Below are 20,517 nucleotides of genomic sequence, written 5' to 3'. Positions count from 1 at the left end.
CAACCAAAACACCCCCACTGAGTTTTAGTAAAGGGCCAATAGACCCCTTACATATGTTTTAAACCTGCTGCCTATTAATTTAATTGAGTGACCCCCCCCCACACACACACACTTGTGTTATATGATGGGGTAAATAACACTTCATCACTTTCTTCATACCATTCATAATTTTATAGACCTCTATCTTAACCCTCTTTAGTAGTCTCTTGTCTAACCTCAAACTCAGTCTTTTTAATCTCTCCTCCATACGGAGGAGAGAGATTTTTTTACTCTCTCCTTTCAGTCCATAACCCTAATAATTTTTGTTGCCCATCTCTGTATCTTTTCCAATGGTAATATCTTTTTTGAGATGGTACAACCAAGACTGCATGCAGTTTTCAAGGTGAGGGTTGTTCCATGGATTTCTATGCATTATGATATTTTCTGTCTTATTATCTATCCCTTTCCTAATGGTTGTTAGATTTTTGTCTGCTACTGCACATTAAGATGTTTTCAGAGAACTATCCACGATGACTCCAAGATCTTTCCTCAGTGGTAACAGCTAATTTAGAACAGCTAATTTTGTATGTATGGTTGGGATTATGTTTTCCAATGTGCATTACCTTGCATTTATCAACATTACATTCATCTGCCAATTTGTTGCCCAATCATCCAATTTAGTGAGATCCTTTTAACTCTTCACAGTCAGCTTTGGACTTGACTATTGAATAATTCTGTATCATCTGTAAACTTTGCCACCTCACTGTTGACCTCCTTTTCCAGATTGTCGATGAAGGTTGAACACCACAGATCCTTGGGGGACCCACTATTTACCTCTCCCCGTTGTGAAAATTGGCCATTTATTCCTACCTTTTAACCAGTTACTGATCCTAGAGGACCTTCCTCCTTATCTGGGACTGCTTAAATCCCTACCAATGCAGAAATCCCATGGATATTACATAATCAAAAAGGTGCTTCTGTGAATTTCTGATGTAGAGAAACATTTTCTGATCTGGCCAATAAGAATGGATTTTTTAAAAACGTTAGGGAAAAACCTAGGTCAGGTGTAAGTCCATTGCTAGATGCAAATGGTAAATAGTGATGTAGAAAAGGCAGAAATGTTCAAAAGATATTTCTAGTCTGTATTTGGAACACAGGAGGCTGTAGCCATCCTATGTGAAGTTGTGGATGGAGCAGAAAGCTTAACATCTGTAACAAAGGAGGATGCAAGCCAGCATCTGTTAAAATTAAATATTTAAAAGAAAAATAGGGCTGGGTAACTTATACCCAAGAGTGTAGAGCTGAAGAACTCTTACCCACCAATGTTAATTTTTAAACAAATCTTAGAAAACTGTGGAAATTCCCTGGTTTCCAGCAGCAACTGACCTACTCTGCCCTGCACATGGGTGGCACAGGAATGCCCCCTTCGGGGAAGCTCACCCCCCTGCCCTTACCCCACATCCTCTCACCTGCCAGAGCCTCAAGTTCCCCCACCCCCTCACCGTGGCCAGAGGAGCCCCAGCCAAACTGTACCAACCCCTGGGCTGCCAGACAGCCCTAAGCACCAGCCCAAGCACCCACCAGCCCAGCCCCCAAGCCACCAGCCAGCCACCCCCTGGCCTGAGCCACCCCAGGCCACCAGCTGGCCAAAGCAGCCAGCCAGCTGAGCCACAGTTCCAGGCTGCCAGCCTGAGCTGAGCCCCCCCAGCTTCAGGGAAGAGTGGGAGCCAGGGCAGGGCCACAGCTTGTGTTAGGGAAGATGTAGTCTCCCCTAACCTATGATATCCCCTGACCCTGACCCTGCAGCTCCTTTTTATTTGAGCCAGCCGGGCCCAGATTGGTTAGTCCCTGCACCTCCTCCCTGATTGGCTGTGCTTCATGCAGCCTCTCTGGGACATTCAGAGGACTCACCTCCATTGCTCCTTCTAGGGCAGGGCAGGATTAAACCCTTCTGTGCCTGTGTGGGGCAGCCACGCCATAACACGGCTGAAAGTCATTGGGCTAAATATAGGGATATCTAGATGAAATGTAATGGCCTGTGTTACACAGGAGGTCAGACTAGATGATCTAATGGTCCCTTCTGGCCTTGAACTCTATGAAATCTATTAAACATACTGTTTGGTGAAAGGGTGCTCTTTTGTCTCTCTGGCATTCCCAATGCACTAGTGCGGTTATCCAGAAACACTACAAACAACTCAATTTCCTTAAGGCAAGTATCAATGATTTCAGCAGTTGGTGATGAGAAACCTAAACAAATGTTTCTGTGACTTAAGGGCAAACATTCCATGCTTCCTAGGAGGATTTTTCTTTTTTTACCTCTCCCAGCAAATGCTGAGGCTGTGTCACAGCCTGTCAAAGCATGAAAAACTAGGAGCACTTTTGCCATTTCTTTGCCTAACTTTGTAGCAAAGAATCTTGAGTTTAATCCCAGAATCAAAAGTAATCCAAAACTCATTAAAATTCAATTTATGCACAACAATCACTGAAGCAAGGCCTTGATCCTGCAATGTGAGTCACAAAGGTATATCCTGTTATGCCTAAAATTGTTTATAATTGGAGTTATTTAATATGAGGGTTTGGGAGGGGTACATATATAGTAGAAAATAAGAAGGGGGAACAGGAGATGGAAGAGAAAGAAAGGTGATGTGTGTGTGAGAATTAGATGAATACATAAAAAAAAGCTATGCACCACTTATTAAAATATTAGTATGTAATAATGTAATTAAAGACTATCATAATACATACAAACGAGGCAAATTAAGGTTGCACAGGCAAACAATTCTGGCATTTCCTTACTTTTGAGTGCTTCTCTTTGCAGCCTCACTATTCTTGTAATTTAGGGAGTTTTGTTTGTTTTTAAAAACTTAGGGAATTACATTAAAAAAACAAATATTGGAAAAACAAAAATTTCATCCCATGAAACCATGTTGTTGCTTAACTTGGTTATCACCAGGATTGGGGTCTTTAGATCCAGAGCACAGTCCTCTACTGCCTTGAGCTAATAGCATAACTGGCAGCATTAGAGATCTGTTATCTTCTATGTGACCTGCCACTAGAGGGGGAGCGGGAGGATGAGGTGCATACTTTGCCAGTGGGTTTCACAGCTATTTGCTAGACTGAAAGGGAATATTGAGACTTGGGAATGATGGGATCAAGTCCAGGTTCTGTAGGAGAGCATTTTCTAGTGGTTACAGACCTTTCTGCTCCTGACCCCTTCAGTTCTCCCCTCTTCTCAGCTCCTGTCCTTGTCATTCCACTGCTGATATTCTTCCCCAGTTCCTGCCTGTCTCCTCCCTCCCCCACTCCTATCTTCCCTCCGGCTCCTGTCTATGTTTTTCCCCACTCCTATCCTCCCTCTTCTCTGGCTCCTGCCCCTCCCTCTTTTCCTGTCCCTGTTTCCCACCTCTGAGCTCCTGTTTCTAACTTCCTACACCACCAGGCTCCTATCCCCTGAGCTCCTGGCCCTGTTCCTTCTGCATCCTATCTCCCCCTTCCCCACATTCCTTACACCTCAGCATTTGAGTCATCTATTCCTTCTGCACATTCCCTGGGCATCAGCAAGGAGAGCACTGAGAGCATATGAGTGGTCTTGGTCTCAGTTCCAGTTGTACAGTGGCCCTTGGCAGCAGCAAGGGGAGCATTGCAGGGGAAGTTCTGCTCAGCCCCTGCAGTGCTGGTCTAGGGCATGTTCAGTGAGTCTGTGGCTCATCCAGTGGGCAGGAAGGAGCCATGTGAGAGAATGGAGTATACCCAGTACAGATAGAATCTTTGGTGTATTTAGCTGCCAAACTCTAACAAGTCTCTACTGAGTATGTGTGAACCATGATTTTTTTTTCTTCAGAAAGTTATAACTTGGCAATAGAGCTCCTCAGTGAAATGGTTGTAAGAATTTTTTTAAACTGGGCAAAAATGCATTTCCCCCTAAGCTCATTCTTAGAACAGGATGAACCATTTTAGATTAAACTTTCCAGAATAATTCAGGCTGAGGGAGATGCCCAGCATGGAAATTTTCAGCCCAAATGGTTTAACTTTGGTGCAGTTATCAGCAACTGAAAACAACGTCCTTATAAGGGAAAGTGTTGGGCAACTTTAACTTATAGGTATTACTTCATGCACCATCTATAATTACTTGATAGGAAATCATCGTTCTGTCTAGTAAAATTATTTTAATGGTACATGTAAATCAAAACCCATTTGAATGTACTGACTTGAAAGAAAAATAGTTCACAAGCAAGTTCCAACAAAACAATTCACATGTAGCAAGAAACTGTAATTTATTTGAAGTAGCATTAATACTGAAATACTGACAAAATTATGTTCCATATTGCCTTGTATTTTCATGGGGACAACTATATACTGGGAGGATAACTGTCCAGTACAAGTATAGTAGGACAGAGCAGCTGTAGGACTAAATTGTCTGTTAAAACTTCATTGCTTCTATGCAAAGAAAGATTTGCTCAATACATCTGAAGAGTGCATGCCTTCCCATCACACAGATGGAGATATCTAAGGGCTTGTCTACACTACCGCGGTAGTTCGACGGCTGGCAATCGAACTTCCGGGTTCGATTTATCGCGTCTGGTGTGGACGCGATAATTCGAACCAGGAAGTGCTCGCCGTCGACTGCGGTACTCCACGTCAGCGAGAGGAGTACCGCGGAGTCGACGGTGGAGCCTGCCTGCCGTGTGTGGACCGCGTCTGAACCGCGGTAAATTCGAACTAAGGTATGTCGACTTCAGCTACGTTATTCACGTAGCTGAAGTTGCGTACCTTAGATCGAATTGGGGTGTTAGTGTAGACCAGGCCTTACACTCCCTTAGTACTAACGCCGTCAGAGTTTTCGCAGGAATTAGCTGAAATAGAGATATCAGAAGCAAAGCAGATGTACCAGCTGAACTGTATAGATTTCAGTCCTGTCCTTTGATCACAAACATACAGATACTAACGAGAAAATAGAAGATTTCAGAAATCCAGAAAGCAATTTCCATCATTCTTTTTGGAGCCTGTCATTAGATGTATGAAGAAAACAATCATACTGTCCCAGCAGAGTAAACCTATTTGAGTAACCTTCTTCTCAGCTCAAACAATGGAAAGAACCGTGTATTTAGAATACTGAGAAACATAACTACAGATGACATATTGTATCTTTTTCAAGCTGTATTCCACACCGAAAAGCAGGCAGAATGTCTAGCAGCTTCGGAAGGAGCTAATAATGAGAATTTGCCATTGGTTTATTCAAGGCACTGTGTGACCTCCAACAAGTCACTTAACCTTCTTTTGTTTCAATCTGCTCAGCTGGAAAAATGAGTTAAACCAGGACCTCCCTGAAAGCCAGATGCTACAGATCGTTTAGCTTCCCTCCCTGGATAAACTAATTACAATAGCCTAATTATCAATGTATGAAGTAATGTTACTCCACAAAACATACCTTTGCATGCAAAGGTATGACACAATGTGTCTCTTTATAATATATAAAAAAAAATCAACAGGTTTAAGGCTTGACATCTCACATGTAGTGTTGTTGTCTTTCCTTTTTAAATGCCAATTACATTTTTTTCATCCTGCGTGTTTTAAAAGCTCACTGCCTGGTATCAGAATTCCTTTATTGTGGAACTGCAATGGGTCTAAACTTTGAAACAAAGATTATATACATACAGTAACAAAGAATCAGTGAAAAAGGGAAGACGATATAAACGTTTTAATGCTACTTAAAATACTTTCGGGAATCCCACTTGTTTCCTGGTCCTTTAAAACGTGCTTTTATCCGATATTTGTTTTATGTATTGATTTTGTATATAATTAGGGAACAAATTTGCACTCTAGCAGATCCACGCACATGGATCCAAATTCCAGGCGCCATCTTTTCCAAGGAGCGTGTGCGAAGCAGTCAGAATGCACCTGAAACTTGACTATCATGATCTACCTCTCACTGATTGTCCACGGCACTAATGATTTCTTAAATAATCGCGCACCTGGATCCAGGTGTTTTCTCCTCACTTGTCCCTAAATGTAGCAGGATCCAGCTGTTCTGTAAGGGGGGAAGGGGGGAATCGTCCTCCGCACGCACACCCCGGAAGGATTATGCCTGAGGCGCTGAATCTGTACTGGTGAAGAAAGTTTTCCTGCTGCTCGGTTCAAGAATATTCGTGGAGTTAAACTTTGTACTAGAATCTGTCAAGCCAGGGCAAGATCCTTTCAAACCAATTTCCCTCCACCCTGGGAATCAGAAATATTTGAGAACAATGGAGAGGCCAAGTGTGCGAAGACTGAGGTGATGGCGGGGGGTGTAGCAAAAGAGACTTGACTCCAGAAGCCCATCTCTTGGCTGCCCCATCGTCTAGTGGCCAGGCTGTATGTCAGGCGGCATTAGCCTGTAGCCCGAAGCCATCAGAGCTCTGAGGCTAGGGAAACGCACCAGCCGCTTTGCAATTGCCCTTCACCTCCCCCCACCGGCGCGCCTAGAGGTGGCTGCTGGAGCTCGGCTGCCTGCGCAGGAGGCAGCAGCCGGGCCCCGCTTAGCGCCCACCCGCCAGTTCAGTTGCAGGGCCAAGGGCCGCTCCCCGGCGCTGGTGCCCGGGGCAGGGGGCGGGCGCGGGACCGGCCGCCACACGCCGGCAGCGCGCAGCAAGCGCCGGGGAGGGAAACACCTGCAGGCGCCGGAGCCTCCACCCCACCCGCTCTGGGCGCAGCGAGCACGGGAGCAGCCGCCGCCGCCTCCCGCCCCACTAGCAGCCCGCGCCGCCGCCTCCCCCTCCCCGCAGCGCGGCGTCAGGTGCCGCGGAGCGCCCAGCGCGCCTGTGCGGCGGCCACCCGGAGCGCAGCGGGGCCGCAGCCGGGAGCAGGAGCCGCGCTCGCCGCTGGCCGAGTGAGAAGATGGCGGAGCCGGGGGCTGCGCGTACCTCCCCCCCGCAGCCGCGGGCGCCAGGTGAGGGACGGGCCGGGGCGGGCCCGCTAGGTGCAGGGGCAGCGGGCGTGGGGGGACCCCCCTTCCCGCAGGGTAGCGGGACCCGCAGGGAAGCCCCGCGGAGGTAGGAGCGGCCCCTCCAGCGGTGCCCGGAGCCGCTCTCTAGCCGGAGCAGCCCCAGGGACTGGGGGGCCGGCGGAGCCTCCTTCACTAGCATGAAAGTGACAAAGACAGAAGGGGGCAGGTGCCCCCAATAACTCATGGGGGGAGGGTTGCAAATAACCAGCGGGGTGTGTGTGTGAGCGGGTGCGGAGGAGGGGAGCGCCAGGCCTTAGCAAAGGACTCCTGCTCCTGGGCGGGGGCCCCGGTGTTCGGGAGAGGCTCACGCTGGTGGGCAGTAGGCGCTTGTGGAGGGGAAGGGCGCGTAGTGCTCATCCTGGGGGTGATGGCTAGATGTGGGGAGCCTTCCGCATCCAGGCACCAGTAAGAGAATGTGGAGAGGTCCCTCTATCCTAGGAGCACGAGGCCGGCTGTAAATAATGCCAGGGAAGGATTATCCCTGCGTCTGTGGGAGAGAGTATCAGTAATAGCTACAGAGGAAAGCTGTTAATGCTGAATGGTTTGCTGTTCTCTGGGGATGTCAAACATGATTTGGTTCAACACTATCCGAAAGGGAGTATGTGTTGTATGAGAGTAAATCTGCACAGAGCTCTGCTACTATTAGACTGGTATAGTTCTGATTCACATCCCTTTGCATACTTATTTTCATTTTAAAACTATGTTTTCTTTGTGGTATAGTAAATATTTGCCATGAGGCAGTTTTTAGGTGTCTTTAAACCTGTTGGGTTGGTCTTGCATGACAGCTGCATGTTAATTTCTTAACCACTAAATGTGTTGCCAGGGATGGAATGAGCTTTATTTTAGCCTAAAGTAGGGATCGAGGACAGAACATCTAAACACAATTCCTGCAGTGTCTGGGCCTGTCTATACTGGTAGGCCAAACCATGGAATAAACTGGTTAAGCTGGTATTGGGCTTGAACAATCAGTTTTATTCTCAGTCCTATATAGGCACAACTTCTAAAGGGCTCTCCTTTCCTGCTTCATTCTAAATAACCATATTGTAAGCTTCTTGGGGCGAGGACTTTTTTTTGCTCTATGTTCGTACAGCACCCAACACAATGGAGCTCTGATTCTAATTGGGATCGCTGGGTGCTACCAAAATATAAATAATAATTACGTTCGAACATATTAAAATGAAGTTCTTTAGTTGGTAGAGTCAAGCATTTGAACATTAGGAAATACTAGAACTAAGGTTGCCTGTGAAACCTTATTCTTTCCCCTGCTTGTATGTGTGTGTGCATTATGATAGACACCTTAATAACCTGATTGCATACTATTTTTTTCCATATGACCTCTGCTTCAGTCAGTGCACAGAAGGGATAGTGCTCAGGGAATGAAGGAGCTATTCAATATATTTTTATCTCCATTATCTAATATGTGACCCTTGCACACCATATAAAACCATGTACTGAATACAGAATTAGTAATTTACTCATGGTGCTCATCAACTGTAGTACCTGAGTGCCTCACAAACACTAATAAGTTTATTTTCACAACTTCTTGGAGAGATAAAGTATTGTTATCCCTGTTTTACAGATGGGGAAACTGAGACAAAGACAGTGACTTGCTTGAGGCCACATAGTGGCAGAATTAGAACCTGCAACATCAATTCCTGACTACTCTAGGCCACACTGCCTTACTGTGCTGAGCAACAGGGCTGCCCAGAGGATTCAGGGGGCCTGGGGCAAAGCAATTTTGGGGGGCCCCTTCCGTAAAAAAAAGTTGCAATACCATAGAATACTATACTCTCGTGGGGGCCCCTGTGAGGTCCAGGGCCTGGGGCAAATTGCCCCACTTGCCCCCCCTCCCCCCCCACCCCCCCGGGCGGCCCTGCTGAGCAACCACAGCTCAGTTGCTCTTCAGAGTGTTTAGCATTGCTGATCATCCAGCCCTTGGTATCTCAAGTTGGGCCCCTAGAAAATGAGAGAGAAACTACTATTGACCATGTACCAAAATTCCACTTCAAGTAACTTGCCCAGCATCATGTAGGAAGTTTCTGGTAGAGGGAGGGATGGAAGTGAGGTCTGTGTAAGTCACCTGTCTTAACCGCAAGACCATCCATCTTTTATCTTTTTGCATTCCCTACTTTATTCTCTATGCACCTTCCGACTGCTAGAAAAGTGAGGCAGGGTCCTACAGATAAATCTCATTGACTATACAACTTCTCAGCACCATCCATTCTCTGTCCTGTCCTGTGGAAAAGATAGTATGTTATTGTGTGATCAGACTGTGTCACAATGAATCTGCACAAGAATGAAGGTTGCATGGGCAATTGTAATAACTGCTGATCATGCATCATCAGGGTTTGAAACCTGAATTTTAAGCACTACAACAGAGTGTGCTATTCCTTCAACTACAGGACTAACTATATTAATTGGTAGCAGAAGACAGTTACCCTATTTGAACCTTCCACTAAAAGAAGTTGCATAATACACTGAAAAATAGTGGGTTACATATGCATGAGTAGCCCCATTCTACAGACAGAATAGAAAATAAAGTTATGCAGTGTGGCTGATTGGATGAGATTTGGGTCTGCTGTAGTAGAGAGCTGGGATATATTACTAGTCCCAGTTTAATAATAACTGTGAAGAGTACACAATTACTAAAGCACTCAGCAACAGAGTTTAGAACTCATGCTCTTCTGGTACACATTATTATTTTAATTTATCTTCTCCTAGGGTTCTCATCCCACCGTGGGCGGTCTGGGTGGGGAGAATAATATCTGCCCATCTGTGATACCCCTAGAAGTGGGCAATGGCCACTGGGACCATGTGTTGGGTGCAGGTGATGGTTGCAGCCCAGCCTGGATCTTCCCATCCCTTCCTCCGGTACTATAGCTGCTCTGGCAGCAACTCGGCAGAGTTTCTGTTCACAGGGATTTCCAGTGCAGTGTATGCTGCTATGGCAGTTGCTGTGGGGTCCAAACCTTAGAATGTTCATGGTGTTCTTGCATGCTGCCAAAATCACGCAGTAACAACACAAGCCATGGTAGGGAAATAGCTATTTTCAACAGTTTTTATATTCATCAACATCTGAGCAGAATTTCATGGTACTTGTAAACTGCACTTTCCTCCTGCCAAAACCCTGCTGCAAATAATAAAGGTGATAGAGCTCAAGAAAGATGGCAATAATCTTTTATAATGGAAGGTGTTAGGTAAACTAAATATTGGGGTCACTGTCAGTTCTCCCTGAAATAATAATTAATAATGCTGAATAAATACCAAATGTCAAGCTTTTGAGTTCCAGATCTTCATCTTCTGTTTCAGTGCTCTGTGATGTGTACTTAGATCTGTCCTGGAAACCTAAGCAGAGCTCAGTATTTCTGGTTATTTTTCCGGAAAGTGTTTTTTCTTTCCTCGCAGAAAAGCTTGATCAAAACTAAGAGGATTTAAGAGAAAGTTACATATGGTGTCTAGTTAGGTAGAAAAGATAAACAGAGTGAAAATATAAGTAGCAAATTCTTACATATTCCTTCAGAATGTTGTTTTGTTTTTTTGCTGCTGTGGTGACAGCATTCATTCAGCTGACTTCTATAATATTTTTCAGTGTATAGCAAAGTATACTAATGTTGTTTTGTAATATTTCTTTTCTTTTATGTGAGAAATTAATATTGTTTTCCCAAGGTGTTAATTTGTGTACCTGCTTTTATATGGTGTAACTATTTCATAACCGTCAATTTTATTTCAGAATAATGTAATGCATTCTGTAGTTACATAAGAAATGGCTCAGAGGCATTACCAGTTAAAATTATTTTTGTACTTTGATTAAAATGAAGTGAGGAATAGTATCTTGCCTCTTTGAACTGCAAAAATGGAGGGGGGAAAAAAGAAGAGTTGTTTCTTGAATGTAATAAGCTATAAAAGTGTAGCAGTGAAAAATCTGAACTTTAGGGTGTTAGAAAGCAGTCTTGATACCATACATAATATACAGATTTCAGTCTGCATTATTGGGCTCTCATATACATATGTGGGAAATACATGAGGGTTAACTTAGATATTTGCTATTCTCTTTTTTTATGTTGACTGAAGGGGTTTACGTGTATGTCATGTAAATAAAACTATGTATACTGCCCGTTGAAATCTTAAGATTTTTATAGTAAACACTTTTTATTATGTATTAAAACGATTATAATTTTCTTAGTAATTTTTTTAACTTTAGGTTTATTTATAGCTTAACCTAGTAAAAGAGAAGTTTTGAATATCCTGTTCATACTCTTCAGTCAGGTACTAACACCACATATCCAGTGCACTGAAAATTGAGAATTTGTGTTTGGTGGCCAGATTATTCTTATTGACTGTTCATGTAATAAGGTATGTCTTTTTTTCCTTATTCCTATCTGTGAATTCCTCCATTGTCAATATATTCCATGGTTGGCAGTACTAGTTGGTTCTTTTGCTTTCCTCCACTATGGTTATATTGGCAGTCTCAATGGCTATTAGCCAGTATTTTAATAGATTAGCAATTTTTAAATTAGTGCCTTTTTATTTTGATGAATACAGTAGTATTGTAATTAAGCCTGGCTCCCCTCAAATCATTGGATCTCCCCATGTACAAGCTGGCTTCCATTAACTTCATTGCAGCACTGTCTATGGAAGAAAAATCACAATCTCCTTCTGCTAAGACCAGACACACAAGCTGTTACTAAACTTTCTGGCTCAAGCTGCTCTAAATTTAGGGGCATTCTCTGTAAGATTCTCAATAGCAGTTAGTCTCAGTTGGAATATCCATACTCAATTTCTGTGCTTAAATAAAATACAAAATTATTGTCATGTATAAAAGTTGTAACTAAATGCATCTATTCAGGCACTATAAAAAAAGACTAAGCAGACAAACACTATGTTATGAAGTGTGAAAATATTACCTATGTCCTGGTACAACCATCTCTTGCTCCACTCTGCCTTTTCCACCTTCCATCTCTAACTGGCTGTCACAATTTTTTCCAGCCTATCAGATTAGAATTTCAGCAAATCTTTGGAATTCTCTGTTTGATCCAGGTTCTCCTTGATACAATTACCTTTCACTTGATGTGAACAACACATTTTACCTAGGTCAGTACACCACGTTACTGTGATTTGAGTAGTACACATTAATACAATGTGTTCCTTTGTTACACACCCAAGTTTAACTTTCATACAGCATGTTTCTCTCATACTGTACATTAACAAAAGTTTCACTAATAAAACACCAACGTTCCTCTAGTACTGTTGTGAACTCGTTCTAGTTATTATTTAACCCTTCTTATTTATTACCATTTACTTTCTTTTGTATGAATTTACCATAAGTCACCTGCATTTGGCATTTAAATCACAGATGACTTGATATTGTGTAAGTGAGGATTTTACCGTTCTATGTATGTGTATATATGCATATATTTATATATATTGCCCACAGTCAGTTTCTCTGTTTTTTCCATGCTCTAATTTCATAAAACTACATGATTTTAAATTTGGAGCTGTTATAGTATACTAGGTAGTCTGCAACATTGCTTGTGTCCAATACCTGTTTTAGGGTCATTTAATGGGTTACTCGCCAATTCAGTGACCTGTAATCTTAGCTGGAAAAACATTTACTTTTCAGCAGAATAATATACCATACTGAGTTTTTAGAGATACCTGTCATTGTAATTGATCTCCCTGACTGTGACTAATGCTTGGGGGTGTGTGTGCCTGCACACCTGCCTCAGTGGGAGCTGATGTCAGATTGGTCTTCCTGCTGGGAAGTGACTTAAGACAGAGGAAATGCATTTCACTGTTAGAATGAAATAGGCAGAGACTTTCCAGGTTCTTATTGTTCTGTTACTTAAAATCTTATGTCTGACAGTCTCTGCCTCTCTCATTCAGATAATAAATTTAATTTTCTTTGTCTTGATTTCTGCCAATGGGCTGTCAAGATAGCAGTGTTTCCTGCTTGACAGTCTTTTCAAATGAATATTGTAAAGATCTTTAGTGATGTATTTTGTGTGTAATTAGATAGTGATTAAAATCTTTCATATTAAATGGCAGTTTTGCTTTAAAATTGTTCTATTTGGTGTTCATGGAGTATTTTTTGTTAAAGTAATAAAATAAGATGTTCAGATCTTCGACTGTTCCATCTTAGTTTTTTTTCTCTTCATTCCCTCCCTTTATTCATTATTTAAATTATTATTTAAAAGATTCATGTAATTATACTTTCATTCAACTCTTAACATTTTTCTCCCTTGGCTCGTCTGAATTCTTGTCAAATGTGAGAGCAAATAGACCACATCAAATTGCTATATCTCAACTCTTGCTTACTGTGTGCCTAATTAGCATATGTTTCTGTGAATCTTAGCACAACAATTCTTTTTCCAATTTAATGTCTAAAAAGTATTAGTTATCATCATATATATATATGTTGTTCTTTGTTCAACCTGCTATTGATCATGCTTGTAATAGTCACTTCAGAATAGTAACAACCAAACCTCTGCTTTCTCTAGATTTTCTATAGACCCGTGGTGCGCAAAATGCGGGGCACTCCCCTAAGGGGTGTGTGCAAGAGGCACTCTGGGGTGCTGTGAATAAACTTCTGCCTTTTGCCCTTTTAAAAAAACAAACATACAAATATCAATGCTGCCAACCTTACTTCTGTGCTGCTGCTGGCAGCGGTGCTGCCTTCAGAGCTGGGCAGCTGGAGAGCAGTGGCTGCTGGCTGGGGGATTCATGTTGTTTGTGGCACAAGACGATTATTTTTTTAATCCTGCACCAGTCCCACCCTGCAATTCCCATTCCCACCTGCTCCCGCATTGTCTGCTGAATTTTTATTCCACTCCCGCTGTTATGGCAGCATTCCCTCTTTGTTTCTATTGTGCTTTGTAACTCTAGTTTCTGACAAGGGATCCCAAATTGATAGTGACTGGAAAATGTGTTTATTTTTAAAGGCTCTCATTTTCCAATGAGCAGTGTTTGGGGGAATTGAGTAATATTTTAGGTAGCCTCTCTGCATATGAAGGTAAATGAACCTTTAAGTATTTTAAGTCACTCCATGGCTTCTCAGTATGCAAAGTTCTTTCTTTCACTTCGGTTGCAAGTTATTTTCCTTGGTCTATCTTTTTCTCTGATTGCTGTTTCTTTTGGATTGGTTTTGGTAATACTCTTAAACTTTCTGTTATAATATCAATCTAAACAGGGAAAACTCACATATGTCTGATGAATGAAAATACCTGTTACAAACTTCGTTTCTTAATGTTCCTTTAATATTAAATTATTTTCCTCACTTCATAGATGAGTCAGCTTTATTGCCTTCCATTGTCAAAATTTAGGCATTCCAGTCTTTTGTAGGATTTAATTTCCCCGAAGATTTCTTTATCCCATAATGAGCTGAAATAGATTTTATCATGTATTCAGTTCCAGATTTTTGTTATACCAGAAAATCCAGGAGATGTTTTTCTCTTCCTGTTCCAGAAATATTTTAATTTCTCCATTCATTTGCTCTCTCTGTTGTCAAACCCAACCCATTTAATGAAAGTTCATTTTTATAGTTTATATCTAATGTCAAATCACTCCTGACTGTGTTGTGGAGTGGACCAGTCCCCTTCTAACTTCATTGCATATGTTTCAGTTCGCTGTTGTAAAGTTGACTTGTCCGCCTGCAGTGTCTTTCTAAGTGGATTCTTCACTTCACTGATGTTGGCCTTTACATTCACTTTAGTGCTTCTGCTGCATTTCTCATATCCAGTGACAGAAAGGTGACAGGGCACATAAAACATTCTTTAATCTTGCAGAGCTATTGGCTTAAGTAGCCATCTGAGAATCATGATGCTACTTGTCCCCCTTCTTGCTGTTTTAATAAATTTCTTCTCTTAATTGTTTTGTTTTTCCCAACTGTTAACATTAACTCCCTCCATTAGAGAAATAGGCAGTGTTAAATAATGAACAGTTGTAGAGATTTGGATATATGAAGGGAAAGGGCAGGAAGGGTAATGTTGGTGAAACCATGTGTCAGCTCCTGGATGCCATTGTAAAGGCTCCTTAGAAATATGTAAGAAGATAACAATGACATGATGTATACCTGTTGTTGTTTTTCTGTTCCAGTCAGATGCTGGAGGGCATATTGATCCCTGTAGTTTAATCCAGTTAGGTAAGCTCTAGCAGTGTCAGTACCGGGCAAATTAGTTGAAACAATTGTAAAGAATAAAATTGTCGGACACATAGAAGAACATAAATTGTTGGGCAAAAGTCAACATGGTTTCTGTAAAGGGAAATCATGTTTTACTAATCTATTAGAGTTCTTTGAAGGGGTCAACAAACATGTGGACAAGGAGGATCCAATGGACATAGTGTACTTAGATTTCCAAAAAGCCTTTGACAAGGTCCCTCACCAAAGGCTCTTACGTAAGTTAAGTTGTCATGGGATAAGAGGGAAGATCCTTTCATGGATTGAGAACTGGTTAAAAGACAGGGAACAAAGGGTAGGAATAAATGGTAAATTTTCAGAATGGAGAGGGGTAACTAGTGGTGTTCCCCAAGGGTCAGTCCTAAGCCCAATCCTATTCAACTTATTCATAAATTATCTGGAGAAAGGGGTAAAAAGTGAAGTGGCAAAGTTTGCAGATGATATTAAACTGCTCAAGATAGTTAAGACCAAAGCAGACTGTGAAGAACTTCAAAAAGATCTCCCAAAACTAAGTGATTGGGCAACAAAATGGCAAATGTAATGTAATGTGGATAAATGTAAAGTAATGCACATTGGAAAAAATAACCCCAACTATACATACAATATGATGGGAGCTAATTTAACTACAGCTAAATCTAAGAGATCTTGGAGTCCTCGTGGATAGTTCTCTGAAGACGTCCACGCAGTGTGCAGCAGCAGTCAAAAAAGCAAACTGGATGTTAGGAATCATTAAAAAGGGGATAGAGAATAAGATGGAGAATATCTTATTGCCCATATATAAATCCATGGTACGTCCACATCTTGAATACTGCGTACAGATGCAGTCTCCTCATCTCAAAAAAGATATACTGGCATTAGAAAAGGTTCAGAGAAGGGCAACTAAAATGATTAGGGGTTTGGAATGGGTCCCATATGAGGAGAGTTTAAAGAGGCTAGGACTTTTCAGCTTGGAAAAGAGGAGACTAAGGGGGGATATGATAGAGGTATATAAAATCATGAGTGATGTAGAGAAAGTAAATAAGGAAAAGTTATTTACTTGTTCTCATAATACAAGAACTAGGGGTCACCAAATGAAATTAATGGGCAGCAGGTTTAAAACTAATAAAAGGAAGTTCTTCTTCACACAGCGCACAGTCAACTTGTGGAACTCCTTGCCTGAGGAGGTTGTGAAGGCTAGGACTATAACAGGGTTTAAAAGAGAACTGGATAAATTCATGGTGGTTAAGTCCATTAATGGCTATTAGCCAGGATGGGTAAGGAATGGTGTCCCTAGCCTCTGTTTGTCAGAGGGTGGTGATGGATGGCAGGAGAGAGATCACTTGATCATTACCTGTTCGGTTCACTCCCTCTGGGGCACCTGGCATTGGCCACTGTCAGTAGACAAGATACTGGGCTGGATGGACCTTTGCTCTGATCCAGTACGGCCATTCTTATGTTCTTATGTTATGTTCCTGCTTGGTTCAGCATGTGCAAGTGGTCAATTACCTGTCACACGTTAAACAGAAACAAGAATGACTGTTCTTTATTTTAATAAAATGCTCTTTCTAGTGTCCATGGTTTGTAATTAATTCAGTTTATGTATGTCATAGAATGCTGGAATTTTTAATGGATCCACAAAGAAAGATACAGACTTATCATAAGGCTAAGCCAGCATGCTCCAGGGTATTGACTACAGAAAGAACTTTGAAGTGGTCTTTCTTTCAGTCAGTGAATGTGCTGCTCTTTTTTTTTTTTTTTTTTAAGAGTAAATTGGGTTATAGTTTGAGGAAAGCTATAATCTAAGTAAACAGTCCTTGCTTATCTATCTAGAATTAAATGTATTTTTATTAAATTTTAAATGTAAGTTTATTTTCTTGTAAGTAAAATAAGCCCTTAATTTGAAAAATCTTAATCACAGAAACAAAGATGTGTTCTTTATGTAGTTAAGCAGACCATAGGGCACATCAGAAAATGGATCTTGCTCTCTGTCCCAAAAGGAAATAAATATAATCATCCATTAAATATCTTATTGGGGCATAAATAAATATTGCATTAATAGCATTTTTAATACTTGATGTAATGGTGCCTTTATTTTTGCAATTCTTTCTGCATGGTACCATGACTGGATTTTAATAACAATAGTAATGCTTTCCATATGTATATTTCTTTCAATTAAAGCAATACACAAACAAAAAAAAATTAAGCCTCTGTGAGGGAGGCAGGTATTCTGATTTCCCTGACGGAAGAAGCTGAATATTGCAATTGAGACTTAGTCAAGGTCACAAAGGAAATCTGAGGCAGAGCCTGAGTTTTATTCTGTCTCCTGATTCCCAGTCCTGTGTTTCAGCCACAAGACATCCTTCCCTGTATTCAAAACATTTTATCTCCTGTTATTATATGCAAGTGTTCGTTGTTCAACTTCAAACTTTTTTTAGTAAGAAACACAGCTAACTGCTGTGTCTATGATTAGGAATGGCAGTTATGGAACTGTCTAAAGGCCTGGTCCGAAGCCTACTAAAATCGATGGGTACCTTTCCATTGACATCAATGGGTTTTTGATCAGGCCCTGAAAGAAGACATCTAAGGGCTTCCAAGATCATGTTCCAGGATGTGGTTGTGTAAATTTTTTTGAGGCTAAATTCTAGAACAAAGTCTGAGTAGGAATGAGGCAATGGGAGATGGGCACAGTGCATAATATAGGTTGTTTAGAGAGAGTGTTCTATGGAGAGAGCAGAGTTGGAGAAATCACTGACTCCTACAGTCAGTGAAGTGACTGAGAAGTTGAAGACCTAGAAGAAAAGTCTGAGGCCTGGTCTACACTGGGGGAGGAGATCGATCTAAGTTACGCAACTTCAGCTACGTGAATAACGTCGCTGAAGTCAACGTACTTAGACCTACTCTCTGCGGTGTCTTCACTGCAGTGAGTCAACTGCTGCCGCTCCCCCGTCGACTCCGCCTGCGCCTCTCATGGCAGTGGAGTACAGGAGTCGACAGGAGAGCGCTCAGGGATCGATTATCGTGTCTAGACTAGATGCGATAAATTGACCCCTCCCCCCCGCGGATCGATCACTGCCCACCGATATGACGGGTAGTGTAGACATACCCTGAGAGAGACACCTGCATCGAGACTCAAATAAACTGAGGTGCACTCATTTTTATAAGTTAGTGGGAACAGATCTTATTGTGTGCAGTTATTTTGACAGAATGAGGGAAAGTGCTTTTTGGTATATCTGTTTGTTTTTCCAGTATATTGTTCTGTTTTATGTAGTGTTCCTGAGCTTTAGATATTATTCCTTATTTGGATACCACTGGTACTGAATGTACCTTGATTTTTTTGTAAGTTACATGTTGATAAAAGGGTGTATAGAAGAAAATAAGTAGGCTGCCCCTGGATCATAGTGCATTTAAGCAAGCATAAGAGGGATCAGGGAGCAAGTGAAAAGGTGACTGACTTAAAATTACAAAAAACATTTGAAGAACGTATTTTTATTGAAGTATTCAGCACTTCTGGAACAAATCCATGATGGGTAAATATTTTTCTTACACAAGAAATTGGTGTTCTCCTTTCTGTGCAGAGACTATTACCTTCCATAATTTTACTTATTATTTTCCTTGTTTGGAGCTTATGGACAAAGTTGTTTAATCCTGACTTGAAATTTTTCTTGCTGCAGATACTATGTTTGTCATTCATGCGCTGATCAGGTGTTCAGAGCTTGAAAGTTTTACCTGACTTCTTTTTGCAAGGGTAATAATCCTACTGGCTTAAGTAAAGAACACCTATGCTGTCATGACCCCACAACCATGTATGTGCAACTTTTTTGGATCTACTGGGGAGCGTGAAGATTCAGGAGCACCGCCAGCTTTTTTGCCGCCCTAGGCGGAAGGTTCCACCCCCGAAATACCGCCCCTGACAGAGGCAGCAAAGGTCCCGCCCCTGAAAGACCACCGATGACCGGGGCGGCCGAAGATCCGCCGCGGTCGCCGCCCCCCAAATGTTAGTGACCTAGGCAACCGCCTAGGTCGCCTAATGGGTTGAGCCGGCCCTGTGAAGATTTGCTGATTATGTAACCAACCTAAATAAATCAGTTCTGGGTCTGGTTGCTGCTGCTCCTCCTGCCTTCTTGAGCGTGCAGGAGGCTCTAGCTTCTCATCTCCACATAGGTTTGCTGTTCCTTACTGCTACCTTCCCTCTGAAAGGCGCAACCCCTGGGAGACCACTTTGCTCCCTGGCTGCTCCTTCCTTCTGAGAAATGTATTGGCTTCAGTTACTCAGGCCAACTCAACCCAACCACATATCTGATTGCCTTAGTTTGCCTCAAGACACATCTCACTTCATATCTAAGCACAAAACAAAATTGTGCAAAAGCAGGGGAGTCTAGGGCAACTGCTGTCTTTTCTTTCTGTTGCCTCAGAAGATTGCCTTTTAAAAGTAGTAAACTAACATGTAGGTTAATAGTATTGTTATAGTATTTGGGACAGCAAACAGAAGCCATAAACAGTAAAGCTATGTAAAGTGTTCATGTGTACTAGGTATTTGTAATGGAAGGTAAATTGTGTTAATTTTAATGGACATGGTAAGTTAGTGAGCAGTCGGAAGACACTGGAAGTTTCCCCTAGTGCTTTCAAATAGAGCCAGGTTTGTTATCTTCAGAAATTTCCTAGAAGGGATTAAGTTAAGCAGTTTTGTTTAGCGAACAGTAATAGAAGAAAATTTGCCTACAAAAATACATTTAAACCACTTGCTCCCCTTGTTGGAAGTAAGGGGCGACTGAGGGGGAGGGATGTTGCGGAAGCAATGAATATCGCTCTCAGGGAGCAGGTAATGGATGTTAAGATGTGTGTTTGGTTGGCATGAGTTATTACCAGTTTGAGAATTTCACTGACAAGCTCTGAAAAGACACTCCAGCCGGAGGAGAGTTGTGCTGCCGCAAGGCCTGTCAACAGCGGAGGAGGATTATACAAGAATAAATCGGGCCTTTAATAAAAGCACAACTTGGGCTTGATGAGAAGGGGGAGAGGAGGAGGAGTGCCTGCAGCTAAGAGCCTAGATGGTGAGTTCCTGAGTTAATTACTCAAATGGAAGGACTTGGCTTTTGGAGATGGGGGGGGGGGAGAAAGAGGGAGTGTGAGTGAAAGCATGGCAGTTATGTGGAGTTGCAAGGCAAGGGGGTGTTATCCCCAAACCTTTAAAATCATGAGAACAGAGACTTTTCAAAAGCTTAAATATATTTAAAGCAATTTCTGCAAAATGTTAGGTAACTGCTGTCCTTATGATCACCATATATTAGTCCTCAGGGAAACTTAAATCAAGATTGACACAAACCATGAATCAAATAAACCAGAGAATGTAGTGAACTTTAAAAAAAAAAAAAAATCAAATAACTGGAGCCTTCTTTCTTTTGAT

General features: G+C 41.9%; 1 protein-coding gene across 1 annotated transcript in view; it reads left to right on the top strand.

Annotated features, from left to right (window-relative positions):
• The first annotated feature begins 6,803 nt into the window (after window positions 1–6,803).
• LOC113406099 (MAP7 domain-containing protein 2-like) overlaps window positions 6,804–20,517 on the top strand; it is a 138,257-nt gene continuing 124,543 nt past the window's right edge. The window contains exon 1 of the mRNA XM_026648759.1: window positions 6,804–6,904. Within this exon, the coding sequence (XP_026504544.1) occupies window positions 6,853–6,904 (52 nt within the window). The 5' untranslated portion in view covers window positions 6,804–6,852. The remainder of the gene's footprint in view (window positions 6,905–20,517) is intronic.

Source organism: Terrapene carolina, unplaced genomic scaffold (assembly GCF_002925995.2).
Source record: "Terrapene carolina triunguis isolate 2854851 unplaced genomic scaffold, T_m_triunguis-2.0 Scaffold22, whole genome shotgun sequence".
Lineage (NCBI taxonomy): Eukaryota > Metazoa > Chordata > Testudines > Emydidae > Terrapene > Terrapene triunguis.
The sequence above is the reverse complement of the archived record's forward strand: the minus strand, read 5'-3'. Positions and strand labels throughout refer to the sequence as shown.